Source organism: Sander lucioperca, chromosome 5 (genome assembly GCF_008315115.2).
Source record: "Sander lucioperca isolate FBNREF2018 chromosome 5, SLUC_FBN_1.2, whole genome shotgun sequence".
In the NCBI taxonomy this organism is placed as follows: domain Eukaryota; kingdom Metazoa; phylum Chordata; class Actinopteri; order Perciformes; family Percidae; genus Sander; species Sander lucioperca.
The window spans coordinates 27152888-27176113 of NC_050177.1; the positions used below are offsets into that span (position 1 = coordinate 27152888).

Here is a 23226-nt window from a genome sequence, read left to right on the forward strand (position 1 = left end):
GTAATATAGATATACGGGTTGTAGATTAACCCCCTGTAAACAGATACTTCAAATAAGACCAAGCAGACTATAGGGAGCAGCAGTAACCGGAGCAGCGGTAGCTCAGGGAGCGGTGCGGGCCTGGCCTATACACGCTAATGAAGGGCGGGTCTTGGCGTGCCATAGTGGAATTTGAAAAGTGTACTTAATTACAGTAATGAAGTATTGTACTTTGTTACATTCCACCACTGGTGGTAGAGTTAGCACAGGAAAATGGAGTGCGCGAGGGAGCCACAAATCGAGCTGGACAGATTTGATGCCCCGTGAAGTTTCTACTTATAAGCGCGAGGTCGACCACGGACCAGCTGATGAGAGATGGCAGCAGCCGGTGAGAAAAAGGCGGGCCCGTGACAGCGGTTGCCAGGGTCCTAATACATCCATGGATTCTCCTGGGAATGAACTCTCAGGTGACGTTGTCACGCAGAGGCTGGTGCTGGTGGTGTCGCCTGCAAGGGGGCAAGCCAGCCTCCACAAACGTACCTCCCAGGTGCCATTCATGCTACCTAGCGCTCACCCGCCGTTAGCATTCCATTGACTGCCATTCATGACCAAGCGACAGCTTGGTAGTAATGTATGTTCATTTTAGTTTCTAGCTTGCATGTAAGTTAGATGGCACCAACATTTGGTCTAATCATAGCTGGTCTGGCAACCCAAAGGCCAGGGTTCTGTTTCCAGATTTGTGTGCATTGTGACTTATGATGTTGGGGGGGGGGGGGGGGGGGTCTGGGGATCCACCCCCTGAACATTTTGAGCATTAAACACTTCATTTCCTGCATTCAGGTGAACTTTTATACACCTATTTTTACCTTTTTCTGAATCAATTTATGCTGGAAATGTCTTTATGTAAAGGGAAACATAGATTACAATCCAAATATAAAAACATAACGGAATATATTGCAGTAAGGCTGTCAGGCATTCTGTATTACTTTCATCTATTTATTCTCCTGTAGGTCGAGTTTTCTAATTATATCTGAGTCAGTACACATGTAGCCTAGGCATCATTTACTACTCCTAAAATGTGCATATGACGATTATTCACCTCAATGATACATGAATTCATTTTAATGAATTAATAAACCCCTGGACTGTAATATTTCTGATGTGTTGGAACAAGATATCTGCTCATGTCCAAAACTTTGTGCACATTCAAAATATAACTCATCTGTGCTCTCTGAGATTTGGAGGAGTCGTGATATTTTGAGAAAAATAAAGTGATAATACAATAAGTTATTATAAGCAGAGCACGTCCATTATAAACCTGAAGCTGCACATACCAGGGAAGGCGCGCTGCAGCAGCTTCGTGGTCTGTGCCGCTGCTCGTCTCTATTTTTACAGCGAGAGTGGACACTAAGGTCTGCTTCAGAGATCCATGTGTTTGAGTCTAACCCATAGACTGGAAACGTCACGTCATGGGAACTTCAAACTAAATCATTAGTTTGAAGTTTTCCCCCAATTAGGAAATGATCGACAATAATCATCAATTCAATCTAATAATCAGGTTGACAAGAAAACGTGTGGCTAAGGGGGAGCCCTAGGATGATCATGTTTAATAAACATGTTTTATTTCGCTTGTCATTCTAATTCTATTACTAATGGGAAGCAGACCTAAGGGCGACATGGTGCCCCCAACACATTTGACGCCCTAGGCAATCGCCTAGTTCGCCTATAGCAATCGCTGGCCCTGCACATTATATAGATACAGCAGATAAAAGTACTGTCAAAGGTAACTCATTTAATAAATGTATTTATTTTTATTTATGACGAGCAAAGCTCTTAGTTGTCAGATAACATTTTTAGTTACCTTTCCCCCCCAAAGAGCAGACGTCTACATACAATGCGTATTGTGGACATTTGCAGTCCGTACAGTAAAGGGTTGATGAGTGGTTGGAATGTAAACCAGTACAATGACAGAAAAATGCGCAACATATTGGGTAAATAGTTCATATCAAACCTGCTCTGTACTATTTCAAAGAAAGCTCCAAAGGAAAAGTTGAGCAGAGAAGCGAGGTGAGGTGTGCAGGTACTGAGAGCTTTCTGTCTGGTCTGTTTAGAACCAGAAAAACAAACTATAAGAATTCTAATGTAAGAGAAAAGAATTAAGATTATAAGAGCAAAGATTACTGTAAACATGTGAACAAGTCCAAAAATGTTATTGGCTCTGGTGTCAGAGCAGGCCAGTTTGACAACAGAATAGTTGTCACAGGACACTTTGTTAATAATGTTTCCACACAGCTGTAAAGGAGCAGTCAGACCAAACACTATCAAAATATGGACAAGAAAAGAGTATAACCATGTTAGAGCAATAAGCATGGCAATCTTTTTAGATGACATACGAATGTGATATTGTAGAGGATAACAGATAGCAAGATATCTGTCATAAGACATGATGGCTAAGGTCCAAAATTCACAAGCTCCATAAGAGTGTGCACAATAAATTAGCAGGAAACAGAAGGGAGCAGAAACAGTGTGAATGTCAGAGAGGATCTGAACCAGAAGGAATGGAAACAACCCTGTACTACCAAACAGTTCATTTACAAACAGGCTGCACAGAAAAAGGTACATAGGTTCATGTAAGCTTCTGTTCATACAGATAACCACAATCAGCAAAACATTAGCACAAATTATGAAAACATATAAAGACAAAATAAGCAAGAAAAATAAGTATTTAAAACTCCCGGTGTCAAAGTAGGCAGCAAGTGTGAAATATGAAACCTGAGTAGAGTTTATCATGATCCTCACCTTGGTTTATTACAATAGACTATGCACACCAACAAATAATTATTTTATCTTTTGTTCTACATTTGTAAAACTATATGTAACTAGTTTAAATGTGGACTAGGTTGACACAATGTGCAACATAAACACATAGCACACATGAACATAAGTCATAGTAGTAAATCTAAACAGATTCATTATCATGGAAACAGTTTCAACAAACACCCCCAAATGTACCATTTAGTTCAACATAATGTTCAGGTTACAAATTATTAATAAAACATCTGTGAAAGTGTGTAAATTTGAGCTTACACCCACTGTAGTCAGATTGAATCCGCCCTAACTGAGCTGAAACTTCGTTGCGACTTCTTTTATCCTTTTCGATACAGAGGACACCCACAGCAGCAGAATGACCTCATTATGAAAAGGTCCCATTGAAAGATTCTGTTTGGTCAATGTCAGCAAAAAGTAAACTTTGTAGAAGGCATTTAGAACAACAGAAACATAAAGACAAAATATGGTTTCTATTAGAGTTGTTCCAATACCGATATCAGTATCGGAAAAGAAACTTTAAAGTAGTTTCCCCCTGATGTATCGGCCGTTTGATAATTGATATTGTTAGAGATTATGTTTGATCAATGTCAACAAAAAAGTAAACTTTCTAAATGCATATAGAACATTTCAAGTATGTGTGGGGAAGAAAAACGATACAGCATAGTATCGCATTATTTTCTGTGGCAATACTGTATCCAAACACGGAGGGCAAATATCAATCTTTTATTATATAAATTGCGCATGATAATTTAACTTTTTGGGTACTAGAATAATAACATCAATTGCATTCTCAGTCTGCTATATGGTGCAATTGAGTTTTTTTTACGGTGAGGTCAGTGTTCACGAGGAAATTGCTAAAAGAAAGATAGTGACATCAGAGAAAGAAATAAGGAAAGCACAGTTCTCTATTAAATAAAATTAAAAAAGGGAATTAATTGCAATTTATCGCAGAATATTGCAATATGTTTATTTTAGTATCATCTCATGATACCTGTATCGTGATTGTATCGTGGGGCCCATCCCTAATTTCCAAGAAAGTTCAATTAACTTGAAGATAAAAAAAATCCTTGTTCTTTTTTATGTGTGCTGTTCAGGTCACCTGTCAAAGCACACATTGGCCGAGAAGCTGGGTACACTCTGGATTAGGGGTGTCGTGATAGTAAAAATCCAAAATTTTATTTGACTTTTGAATTTAAGGTTATGGTTCAATCCAATTTTTGATTCAAACATTGTCTTTTCAACAATAGAAGATGTAAGAATAGTACATACTGTGTTACATTGTCAAAGTGTGATCAAATACAGTGCACTACGAATACCCAGATGGTGCACTCATAACAGTCAAAATGTTGAGTGTGGAACGATGGACACTTTCCACCCTCAAAGGTCGCCATCTTCGCTACATGGCGGAAAGGGGTGGAGCTTCCAAAAGTTGCTAATCCTTCGATCCAGTATTGAATTTAAAATCCTTCTCAAGACCTACAAAGCTCTAAATGGTCAAGCACCATCATATCTTGAAGAGCTCATAGTACCTTATTGTCCCACTAGAGCACTGCGCTCCCAGAATGCAGAGTTACTTGTGGTTCCTAGAGTCTCTAAAAGTAGAATTGGAGCCAGAGCCTTCAGCTATCAGGCTCTTCTCCTGTGGAACCAGGTCCCAGTCTGGGTTAAGGAGGCAGACCCCGTCACCACATTTAAGAGTAAACTTAAAACTCTCCTCTTTGATAAAGCTTATAGTTAGGGAGTGAGGAGTTGCAGTGTTCGCCTAGACCGGCAAAAGAGGGTGTATACCTACAGACACGGCACCTCTTCTCTTCTTTGCTTCTCTTCATGGTCGGCAGATTCATCTAGCAACCCCTATAGAACTGGCTCAGGTTTGCCTTGCACCAGCTCTTAATTATGCAGTTATAGTTTTAGACTGCCGGGGGACTTCCTTTGACACACTGAGCTCCTCTCTCCCCTCTCTTTTCATCTGTGTGCATCCATGTTCCAGAAATGCTTGGTACTAACTTAGCTCTGGGGAGCTTATTCCCTGGAGTCCTCATGTTTTTTCGCCCCACAGTTTTCCTTGGACTATAGGGTGGCACCTAAATCATTGTTTGCAGCTGTTGCCATGATCCTGCTCCGCGCCCTGCTATGCCCTGCTACACCTTGCTACACCCTGCAGTGCCTTGATACGCCCTGTAATGCCCTGCTACGTCCTTCTATGCCCTGCAGTGCCCAGCTATGTCCTGCTATGCCCTGCAGTGCCTTGATACGCCCTGCTACACCCTGTAAAGCCCTGCAGTGCCCTGCTACGCCATGAACTACTACAATTATTATTTCTAGTCATAGTTCCATTATCTTTATTGTGACTATTATTGCCACTGTTCATCACACCCCCAACCGGCACCGTCAGACGCGCCTACCAAGAGCCTGGGTCTGTACGAGGTTTCCTCACCACTCAAGGTTTCTGCCTATAAGGAAGTTTTTCCTCATCACTGTCGCACTAAATGCTTACTCTTGGGGGAATTACTGGAATTGTTGGGTCTTTGTAAATTATGGAGTGTGGTCTAGACCTACTCTATCTGTAAAGTGTCTTGAGATAACTCTTGTTATGATTTGATACTATAAATAAAATTGAATACGTAGATGGGAAGATTTTTTGACATTTCGCATGTGCATGTATTCCCTTTTGTCAAAATTATTACAGATTGTCCTGGCTGATGCTCGAATGACAAAAAGGCAGAAAATGCTGACAATTGTGAATAATGGTCAAAAACATAAAATAAATGAATAAATCACTAACACCATTAGGAGTGACCCCCTCCGGTTGGGATGGAACTTTGCATTTTGGGGCCAACTATTTCCAACTTTTTAATACATGTGCACGGGAAATGTCAAAATGTTTCCTATGTATTCATCGGACAAAAGGGCATACTTAAGAAATAATTTAGGACACTTGGGAAGGACTTTTGGGAAGACTTTTACAGTTTAGTTCAGGACACTTGGGAGGATTAAATACCCCATTTACAAAAAGTTAATTTGCAGCTATTCAAGTCTTTGCATTGACTTTGAATGTAGTCGCATCAAATATTTTACTCTGCGTTTGGTGTGAACACAGCATTAAACACGACTGGTCTACTCTATTTCTCTATTTGTGTGCATGTGTCTAACTATAATACTTATTGCTCTAACAATTCAACAATGATCCAACATTAACAAAACTAATTATTTAATCAATAGCATCTGAGGCTCTTCTCTTATATCTTGCTGAGCAAATTCTTGTGCAGATTTTCTTCGCATTTGTGGATTCAAGTGCCCATTATCAATAACATCAACTACCAACATGACCAACCGAACCTCTGGCAGATAATTAGCAATCAATAGTTTGAGAACATCTTGGTCTCAGCTGCTCATGTGGGTAACTGAAATGGATAAACTGAAAAAGGTTTGCTCAGCAGCCTGCCTGATCTGAAGCCAAGTAATGCAAAAAGTAAACTTTGAAGAAGGCATTTAGAACAACAGAAAGATAAAGACAAAAAGGGTTTCCATAAGAGTTGTTCCAATAATGATATCAGTATCGGAAAAGAAAGTAGTTTCCCCCTTATATATCGGCCGTTTGATAATTGATATTGTTAGAGATTATCTGATGATGCATTTGTCTGTGTATATTGCCATGTGCATGAAACAGACGGGAAACAAATCTCCCATGGAACAATAAATATCTATCTTACACAGTTACTGCATTTTACAGAATCATGTAAAGAGCTAAACTGCTAGCATTACAATTCAATCAGGAGAGACTTTGTTGCAGATTTATTGTACGAATGCATGATATGACATGTACAGTCTTTGGAGATTAGACTCCATCATTATGAAATTAAATATATATATTTAGGGGGTTATAAAGCCAGAAGCAGATCCCCCGATGGAGTCTAGACACTGATGGTGGTGAGAGGATCCTGAAGACAGAAACGAGGAGCCGATGGCAGTCTTGCCAGAGGAGGAACCAGGAGCCGTGCAAGATGAAGACCGGAGGAGCAAGGGGAGGAGGAGGGTTGTGCTCTTAGCCTGAAATGACAACTGAGCAGCAGAGAGAGACAGGTTTAAAACAGGGATGTCATGCTGTGATTGGCTCGTGAAATTCAAGGTCGCTTCTGATTGGTTAGATAAAAGTGAACGCCTCTAACAGCTGTTCAGTTTAGAAGAGAGAGAAATGTGATTAAGTTTAGAAGTCTTCCTGCAAGAATTTACGCTGAGCTCCATTAGATGCTACGAACAAATACATGCAGAGCAATAAACCAATTCTCTGACACATTGAAACATACATAACATGATATACAAACATGCTTAGTCTCATCTAGTGTTACTTCAAATCATATTCACTGTATGTTATCTACACAGCAACACTCACATGCTCAACTACATGTGCTCAACAAAACATTCACAAATACAATGGTGTTAAGAATCACCTGCCACAAATACCCTTCAATTCAGGCTGCTATACACTGGTAAAAAAAAGTTCACTTACAGTCATTGCTTTTCTAAGCATTACAACCAAAGATTGAAAGTGATGGCTTCTGGTACTGGCGCATTGATTGTAAATAGAGAGGCATGATGATGGGAGGCTTTTAAAAACTACCTATTTCCTACTTCCTGTTTCCTGCTTCATGTGTGCAACACACCTGCATAGGAAAGTCCAATAGGTGGCATAATTTCACATGATTCCAGGCAGAGGACAGAACAGCTGTGTTTTAGTTCTTCTTCTTCTTCTTCTTCTTCTTCTTTAGGGTTTTACGGCAGTTGGCATCCAATTCGTTGCATTACTGCCTCCTACTGGTAATTACCCGTTAACTATTTATTTATTGCATTACATTATACTATAATTTCCTAAGTAGTCCAGTGCCTGTGTTTTATTTGTTAAAATAGTGTAATGATGTAATATACGATTGGAAGTCTGCACAGGGTGTTTATTTTGAAAATATACCGGATGCTCTAACTCAGGGGTCGGCAACCTTTTTATGAAGTGGAATTTTAATGTTCTTGTTAATCAGCATTAAGCCTGTCATCATCTACCGAGCTGGCTCAGGCAGTGTTATTTTTTTCTCTTTGTGTCGCATTCTGTGAAGAAGGCAATGAGTACTAGCCAATCAGAGGCAGAGTAGGACGGGTCTTCTCTGATCAACATTTGTCAGCAAAACAAAAGTTCATTTTGTATTTACAACAGGTGCATCTGTGGGCTTCAAGGAGTTGAATCAAAATATAATCATTACAACATCCTGTTTTAATTGAATTTGTGTTGGAAAACAAAAGAAGGATCATGATAAACTCTACACATGTATGTAAATGTCTAAATATTAAAAGTATAAGAATAACTGTTGTAAAAGTATAAACAATTCCATAGACGTCATTTACTATGGTGTTGGAGCATGCCAGTTTAACGATGGAGTAATTGTTCACAGTACACTTTATTAATGACATTGCCACTGAAGGAATTACATTTAAGGCCTGTCAAATCTGACTCCAATTTATTAATTCCCACACCTTCTTACATCGTACTTAAGTTTACCAGGACACAAGGATCAATCTGAGACGAAGAGTTCAGTTAAAGGGATAATAGAATGCAAAACCGATTTTACCTTGTCATAGTTGAATAACGACAGTTCGGTGGGTAAATAGGACATTCATAGAAGCTCAAAATCCCATTGATACCCCTTTACTATGCAAATCTCACATTTTGAAACTGCCGCTGAAAACGGGCGAATCTGAACAAAGCTAAAAGTTGACGTAAGCATCTCAACTCCTAGTCTTTGTCACGCCCCAACATTTGCATAGGCTCCACCACTGACCTGAGGTCAGCTTAGTCTTCTGAATCTAGCTAGGTCATGTAGATCTCCAGAGGTCCGCTATTTAATTACTAAATTCACTTCTGAGACTTTTTTATGCGAGAAATCAACTATGTAGAGGTCAAATATGGGCCGTTTTACGAAAATTGATGGCTAATTGCATATTTTGTCCGACTGTGTGTCGCAGTTCAGCAGGAGCTCAGCAGGCTACGTGACAGTGGCTGGTGCTGCCTCGCCGCCCGGTGTGTCCTACTTCATAGATTCCGGCTCGCTGTGAGCTAGCTGGATCTCCATCACAAAGGCAAGCCCACGGCGCTCCATACCCGCGCAAAGTCACCGTTTCTGGGTTACTGGACTACAAAATGCTGAGACCCTGATGGAGCTCCAGGGCCTGCAGCTAGCTGTACCCATAGGATTGAAGGGACAGTAGCAGCTAACAAAATCCCTAATGGTCACAAAAATGCATTAAATTGAAATCAGACACCATTGTTACCTTTATAAGACCTTGCGGTATATGTTATACAAGTGGCGTGACGAAATTCAAACTGTAAATATACTCTAATTATGCCGAAAGTGAAGCTAACTAGCCGCGATCTGTACACATAGGATTGAAGGGACAGTAGCAGCTAACGAAATCCCTAGCTAATGTTCACAAAAATGCATTAAATTGAAATCGGACACCATTGTTAGCTATATAAGACCTTGGGGTATATGTTATATATACCCAAAAGTTTAAATAATTTGTGCAATTAGTATAAAAAAAAACAATACTTGGCTTCAGTTCATCAATATAGAAATGCCACAGAAAATATACAATGCTGTATTGACCCTCCCCCACCCCTAGCGTTAATATTAATATTAATAATAATAATAATAATAATAATAATACATTTTATTTATATAGCGCTTTCCAAGTTACTCAAAGACACTTTACAATAAAGCACATTAAAAGCAAGTAAATCAGTAAAACCAGCAAATAACAGCAGGTGACATTTTATTTTATTACAGGGTTAAGGCTTATTGTGCTTGTTCAGTTACAGATGTGTATGGGTAGGCAGTCCCTCCAGGATTTTGAGGCCTTTTTTTGAGATTGTTGCGGCCCAAAATGCCTGATTTCGCGGGAGCTTTTGTAAATAATTGCGATAAAAGTTGCGATGTCTTTTGTATGTTTGTTGCAATGAAGTTACGGGAGACAGTGAAAGTTGCAAAAAAGTTGCGTTTTTTTTTTTTTCTTTAAAATAAAAAGGAAACTTGTTTTGGGGAGAATAAAATTACTCTGGGCTGAGTTTTCCTAGTAACCTTACCAAAAAGGCTCAGGATTCTGTAAATGTTGGTATAATATGAAAATGGCTGGTGGATTTAAGACAAAAAATAATAATTTATTGAATTAATCAAATTTCAACATATCTGTCAGTGGCCTGTTAGTTATTTTCCTATCCTGGCCTGGGCTGGGACACACATTCATACGGTTTGATAAAGTACTTATTGGACTTTAACTTATCATTGCACTTACAATAACGAGCGTAGCGTAGTTTAGGTCATCGTGTTGTCTCATCTCCTTTTTCTCCTGCATCCACTGTGTGTGTGTTGTTTGTGTGTGTGTGTGTGTGTTTGTGTGTGTGCAAGCGTCAGTCGCGAGGGGTACGGAGCAGTAGCCCCGCCCGCTGCAGGGAGCCGACAGCCAGGATGAATATGGCAGCAACTTCAGCGACTTTTAAATTGTTAAAGTCTACATTGATGTTAAAATGTATCGGATGGTCTGCAATGTTTTGCACGGTCCTTCGCGCTACGTTTTGTTGGTAAATGAGTCTTGTCTTCATATCAAAAACAAGGAAATTATCAACCTGTTCTCACTCCTGCTTGGTCATTGGCTCTCAGAGTGCACGTGGGACTACTGTGATTGGTTGAAGTCGTGGGAAACTTCAGGTTATTGGTCAAATGTGCAGAAAAGTTGCAGTGATTGGTCAAAATTGCGAGTCGCACCAAATTCGCAGTGATTGGTTGAATTTGCATAAATTGACGCGATCGCGGCATCGCGACATCCTAGAGGGACTGGGGTAGGGAATCCAGAGGTATGAGGTCACTCGCCAAAACACCTGCCCAGTTTTCCACTGGTTTTCACAACTCAATTTTTCAAAGAAAAAAAAAAAAAAAAAAAAATTGATTTATGGGGGTCACCAACCAACAAGACGCTCTTTAACTTTAGTTTACATTTGACTAAAGATAATACTTTTACATAAGCTACGTATTTTAGTCATTTGCAGTCCATACATTAAAGGGTTAAAGATCGGTTGGCAGGTCAGAACGTATAATGACAAAAAAATGCGCAACATCATGGGTACACTGCTCATATCAAACCTGCTCTGTAATATTTCAAAGAAAGAACCAAAGAAACAGTTGATCAGAGAAGCGAGGTGAGGTGTGCAGGTACTGACAGCTTTCTGTCTGGTCTGTTCAGAACCAGAAAAACAAACTTTAAAGATCTTCACGTAGGTGTAAAGGATTAAACTGAAAGGACCAAAGACTAAAAGACAAGTGATAAGCAGTCCATAAATGTTGTTCACTCTGGTGTCGGAGCAGGCCAGTTTGACAACAGAGTAGTTATCACAGTAAACCTTGTTAATAATGTTCCCACATAGCTGTAAAGGAACACTCAAAGCTATTGTGACAGAAACTCCAACAAATGGGTATAACCATGTTAGAGCAATAAGCACGGCAACCTTGTTAGATGTCATACGTGTGTTATATTGCAGAGGATAACATATAGCAAGATATCTGTCATAAGACATGATGGATAAATTATGAAATTGTATAGCTGCATATGTAAACACACAATAAATCTGCAGGAAACAGAAGGGAGCAGAAACAGTGTGAATGTCAGAGAGGATCTGAACCAGAAGGAATGGAAACAACCCTGTACTACCATACAGTTCATTTACAAACAGGCTGCACAGAAAAAGGTACATAGGTTCATGTAAGCTTCTGTTCATACAGATAACCACAATCAGCAAAAGATTGGCACAGATAATTAAAGCATAAAAACACATAATGATCAGAAAAAATAAGTATTTAAAGAGCCCAATATTAAAGTATGCAGCAAAAGTGAAATATGAAACCTGTGTAGAGTTGATCATAATTAGAGTTTGGTTCACGTGACAACCTTTCAAGTTTGCACAGGATGAACAATTGAACAAATGTTACATTTTGTAGGAGATATGCAGAAATCATACAGGTTTAGATGTCACATTTATGCTCATTCTGGACTCACTGCATTAACACACAAGCAATATTCAACCTGCAGACAGTAAATACATCAGTTCTTTACCATTGACCTTATTTAACAGTTTATGACATTGCATGAATACTTACATTCATCAGTTGTCTAGCTGCAGTCATGCTGTGACTGCTTCACAACTGAGATGAAACTCTGCGTCTGCTTCTTTTAAAACTTTTCAAGTCAGAGGATGTGAACATCAGCAGTCTGGCCTCATTACCACGTGACACATCTAACTGACGTCTGAACTTCTACTCTAAGCATATTAAAAAAACAACATAGGTCAGTAAAACAAAATATAAGCAAACATGAATTGATTCTTTCTTTTCCATTTCACATGGCTGTAGTTTTTAATCCAATACTCAATCAACGGAAAATGTATGGCAACTATTTACGATAACCAAGAAATCATTAAAGTAATTTTTCAATAATAATAATAGTAATAATAGTTGAAGTAATATTGTTTATACTGAATATGGAAGATTTTATACAAAAAGCTGCAATATAATGTGAATCACAATAGATGACAAATACACTTAAAGGAGAATTCCGGTCGATTTCAACACGTAGCTCTGTTGTTTGGAAATTTGGAGTAAGAGGAGCAAGAAAAACGAAACCAATCGGTGCTGCCTACACCGTGTTATCCTCCTGCTAGCGTTAGCACCCAACAGGCTTAAACAGGGCAAGTTTTAAATGTGTTTTTAGTCTCTAAACATGCTTGAAATGTCATTATAAGTACCTACCCATGTGCAGTGATTCCTTCCGAGGGAACACAGCAAATTTGACTGGAATATTGGATTGTATGAGTTCGACAATCGACTAGTGTGGACTTGACCGGAAAACAGGAAATAAACAGAGGTATGTGGCTGGCTGGATTAACACAACTGTTATGCCTTTCTGTCACATCTACTGCAGTCAGATTCACTGTGTTCCCTCGGAAGGAATCACTTCACATGGGTAGGCACTTGTAATGACATTTCGAGCATGTTTAGATGCTTAAAACACGTTTAAAACTTGCCCTGTTTAAGCCTGTTGGGTGCTAACGCTAGCAGGGGGATAACACGGTGTAGGCAGCACCGATTGGTTAAGTTTTTTTTGCTACTGCCAGCACTCCAAGTTTCCAAACAACAGAGCTACATGTTGAAATTGACCGGAATTCTCCTTTAAAAAGACAGATAACGAAATACAACCATTACAACATATTACAAAAATATAGGCAAAACCTTTTCAAAAGTGCAACTTTTAACATCAAAGGAACAAGGTAAACATGTACACAGCTTATTTGTCAGGAACATTTCCAGTAGTGCAGGTTGAAATTATACAAATCCAAACATTCAAGCTAAGACAAAAAGAACAATGTATAAACAAATCAAAGAAACACCACTAATTACGGCCTGAGCGCTGACAGCAGCGAAGGCCCTATTGAAACTGAAGGAATTATTATTCTTTTTACCATATTCAAAAACTGACCAAAATTGCCGGTCGCATCAAGTCTGGTGAAACGTTATGTATTTTAAGGGTTTCGGGAATAGGCGCACAAAAATGGCTCGCTAACGCCCCCTACAAAGTTAAAAAAATTGAGCCCAGGCAGTGCGTTTAACGTAGACTCCCGAAACTTGTTTATGAAGATACATATGAAGCATGTAAAGATGTACAAAAAACGTCATTGGAGCCATACCCTAAACCCGCCATTTTGATTTCAAAGTTCGAAATTATTACGATTTTGGCCATTTCCACATGTTGTACTTTAACGAACTCCTCTTAGAGATTTCGTCCGATCAACCATTTTGTGAGTTTCGCCATCGAAACAGGAAGTGGGTGTAACTCGAGTGTACGTTGTCCAGTTGGCTCGAAACCTTTCATGATTCATAAGACTCTCACTCTGAGGACATTTACTGGACAAAATTGACTCAATGTCATAACGCCCTCTAGTGGCAACAGGAAGTAGGCCTAAAAGTCAAGGTGCTATACTTTAACAAACTCCTCCTGGAGATTTCATTCGATGGACTTCAAATTTGGTCTGTATCTTCTCAACACCTTAAAGGTGAAAAGTTATTGAAAGAAAAACTTTTTGTCAGACGGTGTGGGTGTGGCGTGGCGGCCATTTTGAGCATTTAGCGATGAACGAGAAAATGGCTGTAACTACAGTGTACATTGTCATATCTGCTTGAAATGTCCCACAACCAACAACAGTCCAGGCCTGAGGACATATACAGGCCAATATTGACTTTTGGTCATAGCGCCCCCCGCTGGCAACAGGAAATCAGCCTTATATGACAAACATCATCCGATTTACATGAAACTTATGTGTGGTCTACATGTGATACTGAGCCGCCCCCTATACATTAACCATGCCCATGTACTCAGGCCAAGCCCCCTTTCATAACATTTGAACCGTTTAAGGTAGAGTCTTGTGTGAGGTGTCATTGAACTTAACAGAGAGTTCCGTTTTCATTTCCTATCCTCACAGGGGGGGTGTCTTCTTGTTTCTTAAGAGAAACTTACACACGACAAGGTCGGGTCTTCATGTGGTGCAACTTCCTCGTCTGACCTCGCAACCTTCAAACAATGCGCCTCTATGCCATGAAAGCCTAAACTATTTTTATGACTTAAACTTAACTTTCTGTGCATCAGAGGTCACCCAGAGTACTTTTAACCACTTCCTCAATGATTAACACAGCTCTTTTGCAATGAGCACATACAGACATTTTGTTAATAAAATATTTCTACAGTAACTGTAGCTTCTGTTATTGATGTTAGCCACGCTGCTGTAAACACATGCATTTGAGCTAAGAGAGGGTTCAATTTCCATCGTATTCCGGGTAATCATTGTTATATCTAGTAACACGAAAAAGTGAAGAATATAACAGCTGTCATCCCAACTGAAGTCTCTTAGCACCGAGGAGTGAGGCAGACAGACCGGGGTGTGCTAGCTGGCTAAATTATCATCAGATTAGTCGTCTATCCATACAGCTATCATTACGTGGCAAACTTAATTATGGGTCAGCCCAGTGCTGGTAACCGTGGTTAAAACAATCATACTAAAAAAAACATTAATGAGCATGTTGTATTATCAATACATTAGGACTCTGCTGCATTAATATATAGAAATATTACATATTGTACCTTTAAAACATATAGCAACGGTGACTGGAACAGGGCAATAACAACACAAAGTGTTGAGTGTAAATTAAAGCGATGGAAATGTACATCATGCTTAGTTCAGAGTTTCTGTTAAAAACATTTTGGAGCAGCGGCCCACCGCTGGACCAAGTGGACTTTGGGGTCAAGTATACTCTGGTCTGGCCCAGAATCGGATGTAAAAGCCCCCCTCCTGAATTTTGTGTTTACCTTCACACATATGAAAATTTGTTTCCACCATTTATTTGGTGCATACAAATGTATCAGGATGCAAGAAATAAAGTGTTAGATGCTCAATGTTTCTTTGGGTAGGACCACCAGACACCACCCCTCCCCCGTCTTAATGTCTCCCCCCAAAGACCCATTCTGAGCCAAGAAAAATCCTAAAGATGACAAATACACAAAAAAGACAGAAAGAAATAGAATTGTTGAAACCGAGACAGACCCTTGAAAAATTGACCCATAGATCATTTGTACAAGCAGTAACAACTACCCATATTTACGTTTTGCAAGTGGCCCACTGTTGTGAAATATTTGCTGCTGCTGCTTCCTTCAAAATATTATAAAATGTCATGAAATCGTAGCAACACAACTGTAGTTGGCATGCACATTATGACAGGCACCATGTCCCCAAAGGAAAACTTTGTCATCCTCTGTTTTATCTTTAAAAGATACATTTTCTTTGTTTGTTCATCTCAATTCAATTTCTCTTTTTTCTTTTATTATTCTAGTAACCAAAAGTTAAATTCTCAAGTGCAATTTGTATTTAAAAATAATCAATACCTGGCTTCTGTGTATCAATATGGTTATGCCATGAAAAATATCGCCATACTATGCCGTATCCATTTCCCCCCCCCATCCCTGGCATTAACAACTCAAACTAACTCAAAGACAATTTACAATAAAGCACATTAAAAGCAAGTAAAACAATTTAACCAGTAGGTGACATTTTATTTTATTACAGGGTTAAAGCTTATCTAAAGTGTTAGGCTTTGATAAGTCATTTTAATGTGTCCAGGTCAGTTCAGTTACAGATGTGAATGGGTAGGGAGTTCCGGGGGGGGGAGGGCTGCGATGGTGAAAGGTGAGGTATCATTAGCCAGTCACTCGCCAAAACACCTGCCTGTTTCTCCACTGGTTCTCACAACTCAACTTCTTGTAGAGGACTGTTTGTAGTTCTAAATAATTTTCCTACAAATTGATTTATGGGGGATCACCAACCAACAAGATGCTCTTTAACATTAGTTTACATTTTACCAAAGATAATACTTTTACATAAGCTACGTATTTTAGACATTTGCAGTCCATACATTAAAGGGTTGAAGATCGGTTGGCAGGTCAGAAAGTATAATGACAAAAAAATGCGCAACATCATGGGTACACTGCTCATATCAAACCTGCTCTGTACTATTTCAAAAAAAGAACCAAAGAAAAAGTTGAGCAGGGAAGCGAGGTGAGGTGTGCAGGTACTGACAGCTTTCTGTCTGGTCTGTTTAGAACCAGAATAACACACTTTAAGGATCTTAATGTAAGTGTAAAGGATTAAAATGAGAGGAACAAAGACTACAAGACATATGTAAATGAGTCCATAAATGTTGTTTACTGTGGTGTCAGAGCAGGCCAGTTTGACAACAGAGTAGTTATCACAGTAAACCTTGTTAATGATGTTCCCACACAGCTGTAAAGGAGCACTTAAAGATATCAAGACAGCAATTTCAAGAAATGGGTATAACCATGTTACAGCAATAAGCACGGCAACCTTGTTAGATGTCATACGTGTGTTATATTGCAGAGGATAACAGATAGCAAGATATCTGTCATAAGACAGAATGGATAAATTATGAAATTGTATAGCTGCATATGCAAACACACAATAAATCTGCAGGAAACAGAAGGGAGCAGAAACAGTGTGAATGTCAGAGAGGATCTGAACCAGAAGGAATGGAAACAACCCTGTACTACCAAACAGTTCATTTACAAACAGGCTGCACAGAAAAAGGTACATAGGTTCATGTAAGCTTCTGTTCATACAGATAACCACAATCAGCAATAGATTGGCACAGATAATGAAAGCATAAAAACACATAATGATCAGAAAAAATAAGTATTTAAAGAGCCCAATATTAAAGTATGCACCAAAAGTGAAATATGAAACCTGTGTAGAGTTTATCATAATTAGAATTTGGTTCACATGACAACCTTTCAAGTTTGCACAGGATGAACAATTGAACAAATGTTACATTTTGTAGGAGATATTAGGAGTTTAGATGTCACATTTATGCTCATTCTGGACTCACTGCATTAACACACAAGCAATATTGAGCCTGAAGACAGTAAATACATCAATTCTTACAATAACACATATTCACCAAACTTACCATTTACCTTATTTAACAGTTTATGAGATTGCATAAATATTTACATTCATCAGCTGTCTAGCTGCAGTCATGCTGTGACTGCTTTGCAACTGAGATGAAACTCTGTGTCTGCTTCTTTTAAACTCTTCAAGTCAGAGGGTGTACATATCAGCAGTCTGACCTCATTACCACGGGACACATCTAACTGACGTCTGAACTTCTACTCTAAGCATATTAAAAAACAACATAGGTCAGTAAAACAAAATATAAGCAAACATTAATTGATTCTTTCCCATTTCACATGGCTGTAGTTGTTAATCAAATAGTCAATCAACAGAAAATGTATGGCTATTTATGATATCGAAGAAATCATTAAAGTAATTTTTCCATATTAATAATAGTATTTAATAATTGAAGTAATATTGTTTATACTGAATATAGAAGATTGTATACAAAAAGCTGCAATATAATGTGATTCACAATAGATGTCAAATACACTTAAAAAGACAAATATGACCATTAAAACATGTCCTCCCCGAAAAACTATGTTGTTTGTACAAGCAGTAATTATGACCTATATTTACATTTCTTGGTAGGCAGTGGTGCCTTCTAGTGGCCGTAACAAGTATGATGGGAGCAAAGCAATAATAATGAAATGGGTTTTTCCTGCATAGAGACATTTTTGGCGCCCCCCAAAGAGGTTTTAGCCAGCGTCAACATTTAATCACCAGCGCAAATAAGTCTTTGAGTTCCAACTCTCCTCTCATCCACAGCTGCTATATTTTAGACATGCGTCTGGCGCTGATAAGCCAGCACTGCATTGTGTTGACTGGACATGAACGCTCCACTGTGAAGCAAGGGCTAATGGGATCTAAGTTTTACCGATCAGAGTCATACCGTACCAAACTCTTCCAGTGACTCTACTGCCCCGGGGACCGGCGGCGCAGCAAGGTGAAGCTCTGCTCCTGGTCGGCTGAGGAGCAGCTGCTGTCTGGTGCAGAGCTCTCAGCCTCCCGCCGGATCAACCAACTGTGCCCGGTACAGTACGCAGTGTGCTCTTCAACTACCTGGACTTTGGGGTCAAGTGTACTCTGGTTAGGGTTAGGGTTGTTATTTTCCTAGGACATCTATTGTAATAGGCGAGGATATGTTGTGTATTTTGGGCTATAATCAGATTCGTAGTTGAGATACACCTGATGGATTGTGGGTAACTGTAGCTTCCATTGTTGATGTTAGCCTCGCTGCTGCAGTGGCGGCTGATGGTCTTTCAAAGAGGGGAAGCTAATTTCCAGCCTAAATCATAAAAATTGTCCATTTATTTATACGTAAATTATAAAGTACTGTACTGTAATATCAACCGGTCCTTGCGGTCTTCAAATCAACTGATTTTAGAAGTCCCAAGGTCAAGGTATAAATGGTCTTTTGCGATTGCTGCCCCGAGACTCTGGAACAAGTAACCCCCTGATATTCGGACGATTACAGATGTAGCTCTTTATAGGTCCAAACTCAAAACTTATTTGTTTAGAATGGCTTTTAATTAGGGCTGTCAACGTTAACGCGTTAATCGCGTTGCGATTAATTTTTTTTAATCGCATTAATCGCATGCCAGCATTTATTAATTCATTTTACACTTCACTCGACTTTGCGTCGTGCCTAACAGGCTACTATTTTGACCCTTTGCAGCACCGTTACTTATCATCAAGCTGCCACTTCCTCGTAACACATCCTGCTGCTGCAGGCTGCAGGAATGATGGATAAAGACAGCAGCAATGAAATCCTGAATGGCGCTTTTTATTTTCCAAAACTCCCGGACAGCTTGTAGATAAGTCGAAAGCCATCTACAAATTGTGTAAAGCCGAATTAAAATATCACCGAAGCACGTCAAGCTTGTGAAAGTGTCCGCTCATTAGACAAAAACTGGACTACATCCAACTTCAACGAAACTCCCAACGCGAGTTCAGAGACTGCTGTGTTTTTGTTGTTGTGGAAACAACAGTGTACCGGACTATCCAGCCTGTTTCTCTGTTGCCGGGTAAGAGTGGAGATGGGCTGTGTTAACACGGACTTGTGCAGAAATGAGCTGCTCATTAACCGGTGATCACTGGACGTCAGTGAGTAATCAACATTATTTAGGAGTTACTAAACACTATATTGACTCTAGTAAGGATAGGGATTTTTAGTTGTTTAGTTAGGTACTTGGAGGAATTGTGCAATAATGACAGATTCACACATTTTTCTTTTGTTTACAGTAAATAAATAATTACAAATCTTAAAATGAAGTTCATAAAGTAACTTTCTTTGCATTCATTTGATTCCCAGTCAAGATACACTGGTAAAAATTGCTTTCTAATGTTAATATGTACTTAAAAACTGTTCTGAAATGCAAAATAATAGACTATGGACTAGCACTATGGATACCTGCTGGTTACTGTAAAGTACTATATAAATTAATGTTGCTTTATTGATTAATTGATTGAAATAGGTTGCAGCAGTTCGTCTTTCGACTACACTTGCAAAATCCGCGATGGGACTGAGCTGAGCTCTGCTCGAATAGCTTCGGCGTCTTTTTATAGTACAAAATTGCTGTCAATCAAAAGGAGATGCAGTCTTTCGACAGACCCTCCAATCATCATGCAGAAGCCCGGAGTCCAGGCCAGCCCACTCCTCCATTCACCCCCAGAGACGCTGAGCGTCCATGGGCCGGACATAATCGCAGCATTTATCCAATGACCGTCTAGTTTCGAAATACTGAAAAAAACTGTTGAAAGCAGCTCCATTGATGTCCATGGACACCAGGCTTCAACATGGAAATGCACTGTGACGCTACGGGAATGTATGAGAAGGAAATCGAGTCAGTCAACCTGCTATATGTAGCTGATTCTGAACGAACTTGTCTTCTAGATTAACGTGTCCTAACACATTTTCAGTCAATGAAATTTTAACACAATAGTACATATGTGACCATTACTTTTTGACATTTTAGGGGAAGCCGAGCTTCACTTGCAGTCTTAAAGAACTCGCCACTGCGCTGCTGTAAACATGCTGTTGAGCTAAGAGAGGGTTAAAATTCCATCGTAGTCCGGGTAATCATTGTTATATCTAGTAACATGAAAAAGTGAAGAATATAACAGCTCTCATCCCAACTGAAGTCTCTTAGCACCGAGGAGTGAGGCAGACAGACCAGGGTGTGCTAGCTGGCTAAATTACCGTTTTATCGTCTATCCATACAGCTATCATTACATGGCAAACTTAATTATAGGTCAGCCCAGTGCTGTTAACCGTGGTTAAAACAATTATACTAAAACAACCTTAATGAGCATGTTGTGTTATCAATACATTAGGTCTCTGCTGGATTAATATATAGAAATATTACATATTGTACCTTTAAAACATATACCAACAGTGACTGGAACAGGGCAATAACAACACAAAGTGATGATTTATTAAATTATCGGATGTAAAAGCCCCCCTCCTGAATTTTGTGTTTTAAAAGATACATTTTCTTTGTTTGTTCATCTCACTTCAATTTTTCTTTTTTGTTCTATTATTCTAGTACCCAAAAGTTAAATTCTCAAGAGCAATTTGTATTTAAAGATAATCTTTACCTGGCTTCTGTGTATCAATATGGTATTGCCACGAAAGATATCGCCATACTATGCTGTATCCACCCATACCCCTAGCATTAACAATAAAAATACATTTTATTTATATAGCGCTTTCCAAGTTACTCAAAGACATTTTACAATAAAGCACATTAAAAAAGGTACATAGGTTCATGTAAGCTTCTGTTCTTACAGATAACCACAATCAGCAACAGATTGGCACAAATTATTACAGCATAAAAACACATAATAATCAAGAAAAATAAGTATTTAAAGAGCCCAATATTAAAGTATGCACCAAACATGAAATATGAAATATGTGTAGAGTTTATCATGATCATCTGTTTGGTTCACATGAAAACCTTTCAACTTTGCACAGGATGAAGAGTTGACAATGTTATATTTTGTTGGAGATTTGCAGAAATAAAATTAGTTTAGAGTCACATTTATGCTCATTCTGGACTCACTGCATTAACACACAAGCAATATTCAGCCTGCAGACAGTAAAGACATCAATTCTTAGAATAACACAGATTCTCCAAACTTACCATTTACCTTATTTAACAGTTTATGACATTGCATAAATATTTACATTAATCAGCTGTCTAGCTGCAGTCATGCTGTGACTGCTTCGCAACTGAGATGAAACTCTGCGTCTGCTTCTTTTAAATCTTTTCAAGTCAGAGGGTGTACACATCAGCAGTCTGGCCTCATTACCACGTGACACATCTAACTGACGTCTGAACTTACGACGAACTACTCTAAGCATATTAAAAAACAACATAGGTCAGTAAAACAAAATATAAGCAAACATTAATTGATTCTTTCTTTCCCATTTCACATGGCTGTAGTTGTTAATCAAATAGTCAATCAACAGAAAATGTATGGCAACTATTTACGATAACCAATAAATCATTAAAGTAATTTTTCAATAATAATAATAGTAATAATAATTTAAGTAATATTGTTTATACTGAATATGGAACATTTTATACAAAAAGCTGCAATATAATGTATTCACAATAGATAACAAATACACTTAAAAAGACAGATGAAGAAATACGACCATTAAAACATGTTCTCGCTGAAAAACTATGTTGTTTTTACAAGCAGTAATTATGACCTATATTTACATTTCTTAGTAGGCAGCGGCACCTTCTAGTGGCCGTACCAATTATGACGGGAGCTAAGCAATAATAATGAAAAGGGATTTTCCTGCATAGAGATATTTTTGGCGCCCCCCCAAAGAGGTTTTAGCCAGCGTCAATGTTTAATCACCAGTGCATAAAAGTCTTTTGAGTTCCAGCAGTCAACTCCCTTCTCATCCACAGCTGCTTATCAGTCTAGTGCTGATAAGCCAGCACTGCATTGTTTTGACTGGACCTGAATGCTCCGCTGTGAAGCAAGGGCTAATGGGATCTAACTTTGACAGTCCAGAGTCATGACCGTCACCAAACTCTTCCAGTGACTCTGCTGCCACGGGGGTTGTGCCCGGTACAGTATGCAGTGTGCTCTTCAACTAACTGGACTTTGGGGTCAAGTGTACTCTGGTTAAGGTTAGGGTTGTTATTTTCCTAGGACATCTATTGTAATAGGCGAGGAAATGTTGTGTATTTTGGGCTACAATCAGATCCGTAGTTGAGATACACCTGATGGATTGTGGGTAACTGCAGCTTCCGTTGTTGATGTTAGCCACGCTGCTGTAAACACATGCTGTTGAGCTAAGAGAGGGTTAAAATTCCATTGTAGTCCGTGTAATCATTGTTATATCTAGTAACACGAAAAAGTGAAGAACATAACAGCTCTCATCCCAACTGAAGTCTGTTAGCACCGAGGAGTGAGGCAGACAGCTAACTGTCTGCTAATAGTGTGCTAATTGGCTAAATTACCATCAGATTAGTCATCTATCCATACAGCTATCGTTACGTGGCAAACTTAATTATGGGTCAGCCCAGTGCTGTTAACCGTGGTTAAAACAATCATACTAAAAAAATATAGCTGCAAGCAGCAATGAGGGGGCCAAGCAGTCCACTTGCAGGAATGGCATTGCCATGGCATGAACAAGCACTTACAGCAACTTTGATGGCAATTGGATAAAGAATGGCTGAGATATCAGCTCATTTACTTTGTGACAGTGCCCCTAGAGGCCAAATTACACCAATGTCCTTGTGCGTTCTCACAATCAATGTCCATGTACCATGTTTGGTTTTGATACATGA

General features: G+C 39.0%; 3 protein-coding genes across 3 annotated transcripts; all 3 read right to left on the minus strand.

Annotated features, from left to right (window-relative positions):
- Window positions 1-1836: 1836 nt before the first annotated feature.
- Window positions 1837-2769, minus strand: LOC116057870 (olfactory receptor 142-like). Its single transcript, XM_031310457.1, has one exon. It carries the CDS (start codon window positions 2767-2769, stop codon window positions 1837-1839), a length of 933 nt encoding a protein of 310 aa, XP_031166317.1.
- An 8071-nt stretch (window positions 2770-10840) lies between these two features.
- LOC116057903 (olfactory receptor 11A1-like) lies at window positions 10841-11767 on the minus strand. Its single transcript, XM_031310487.1, has one exon. It carries the CDS (start codon window positions 11765-11767, stop codon window positions 10841-10843), a length of 927 nt encoding a protein of 308 aa, XP_031166347.1.
- Window positions 11768-16284: 4517 nt separating this feature from the next.
- LOC116057902 (olfactory receptor 11A1-like) lies at window positions 16285-17221 on the minus strand. Its single transcript, XM_031310486.2, has one exon. The coding sequence runs from the start codon at window positions 17219-17221 to the stop codon at window positions 16295-16297; it is 927 nt and encodes a 308-aa protein (XP_031166346.1). The 3' UTR covers window positions 16285-16294.
- Between the last annotated feature and the right edge of the window lie 6005 nt (window positions 17222-23226).

Bases quoted from the DNA above. Each gene is read 5' to 3' on its own strand.
- LOC116057903 (XM_031310487.1), bottom strand. From the start codon at position 11,767: ATGATCAACTCTACACAGGTTTCATATTTCACTTTTGCTGCATACTTT.
- LOC116057870 (XM_031310457.1), bottom strand. From the start codon at position 2,769: ATGATAAACTCTACTCAGGTTTCATATTTCACACTTGCTGCCTACTTT.
- LOC116057902 (XM_031310486.2), bottom strand. From the start codon at position 17,221: ATGATAAACTCTACACAGGTTTCATATTTCACTTTTGGTGCATACTTT.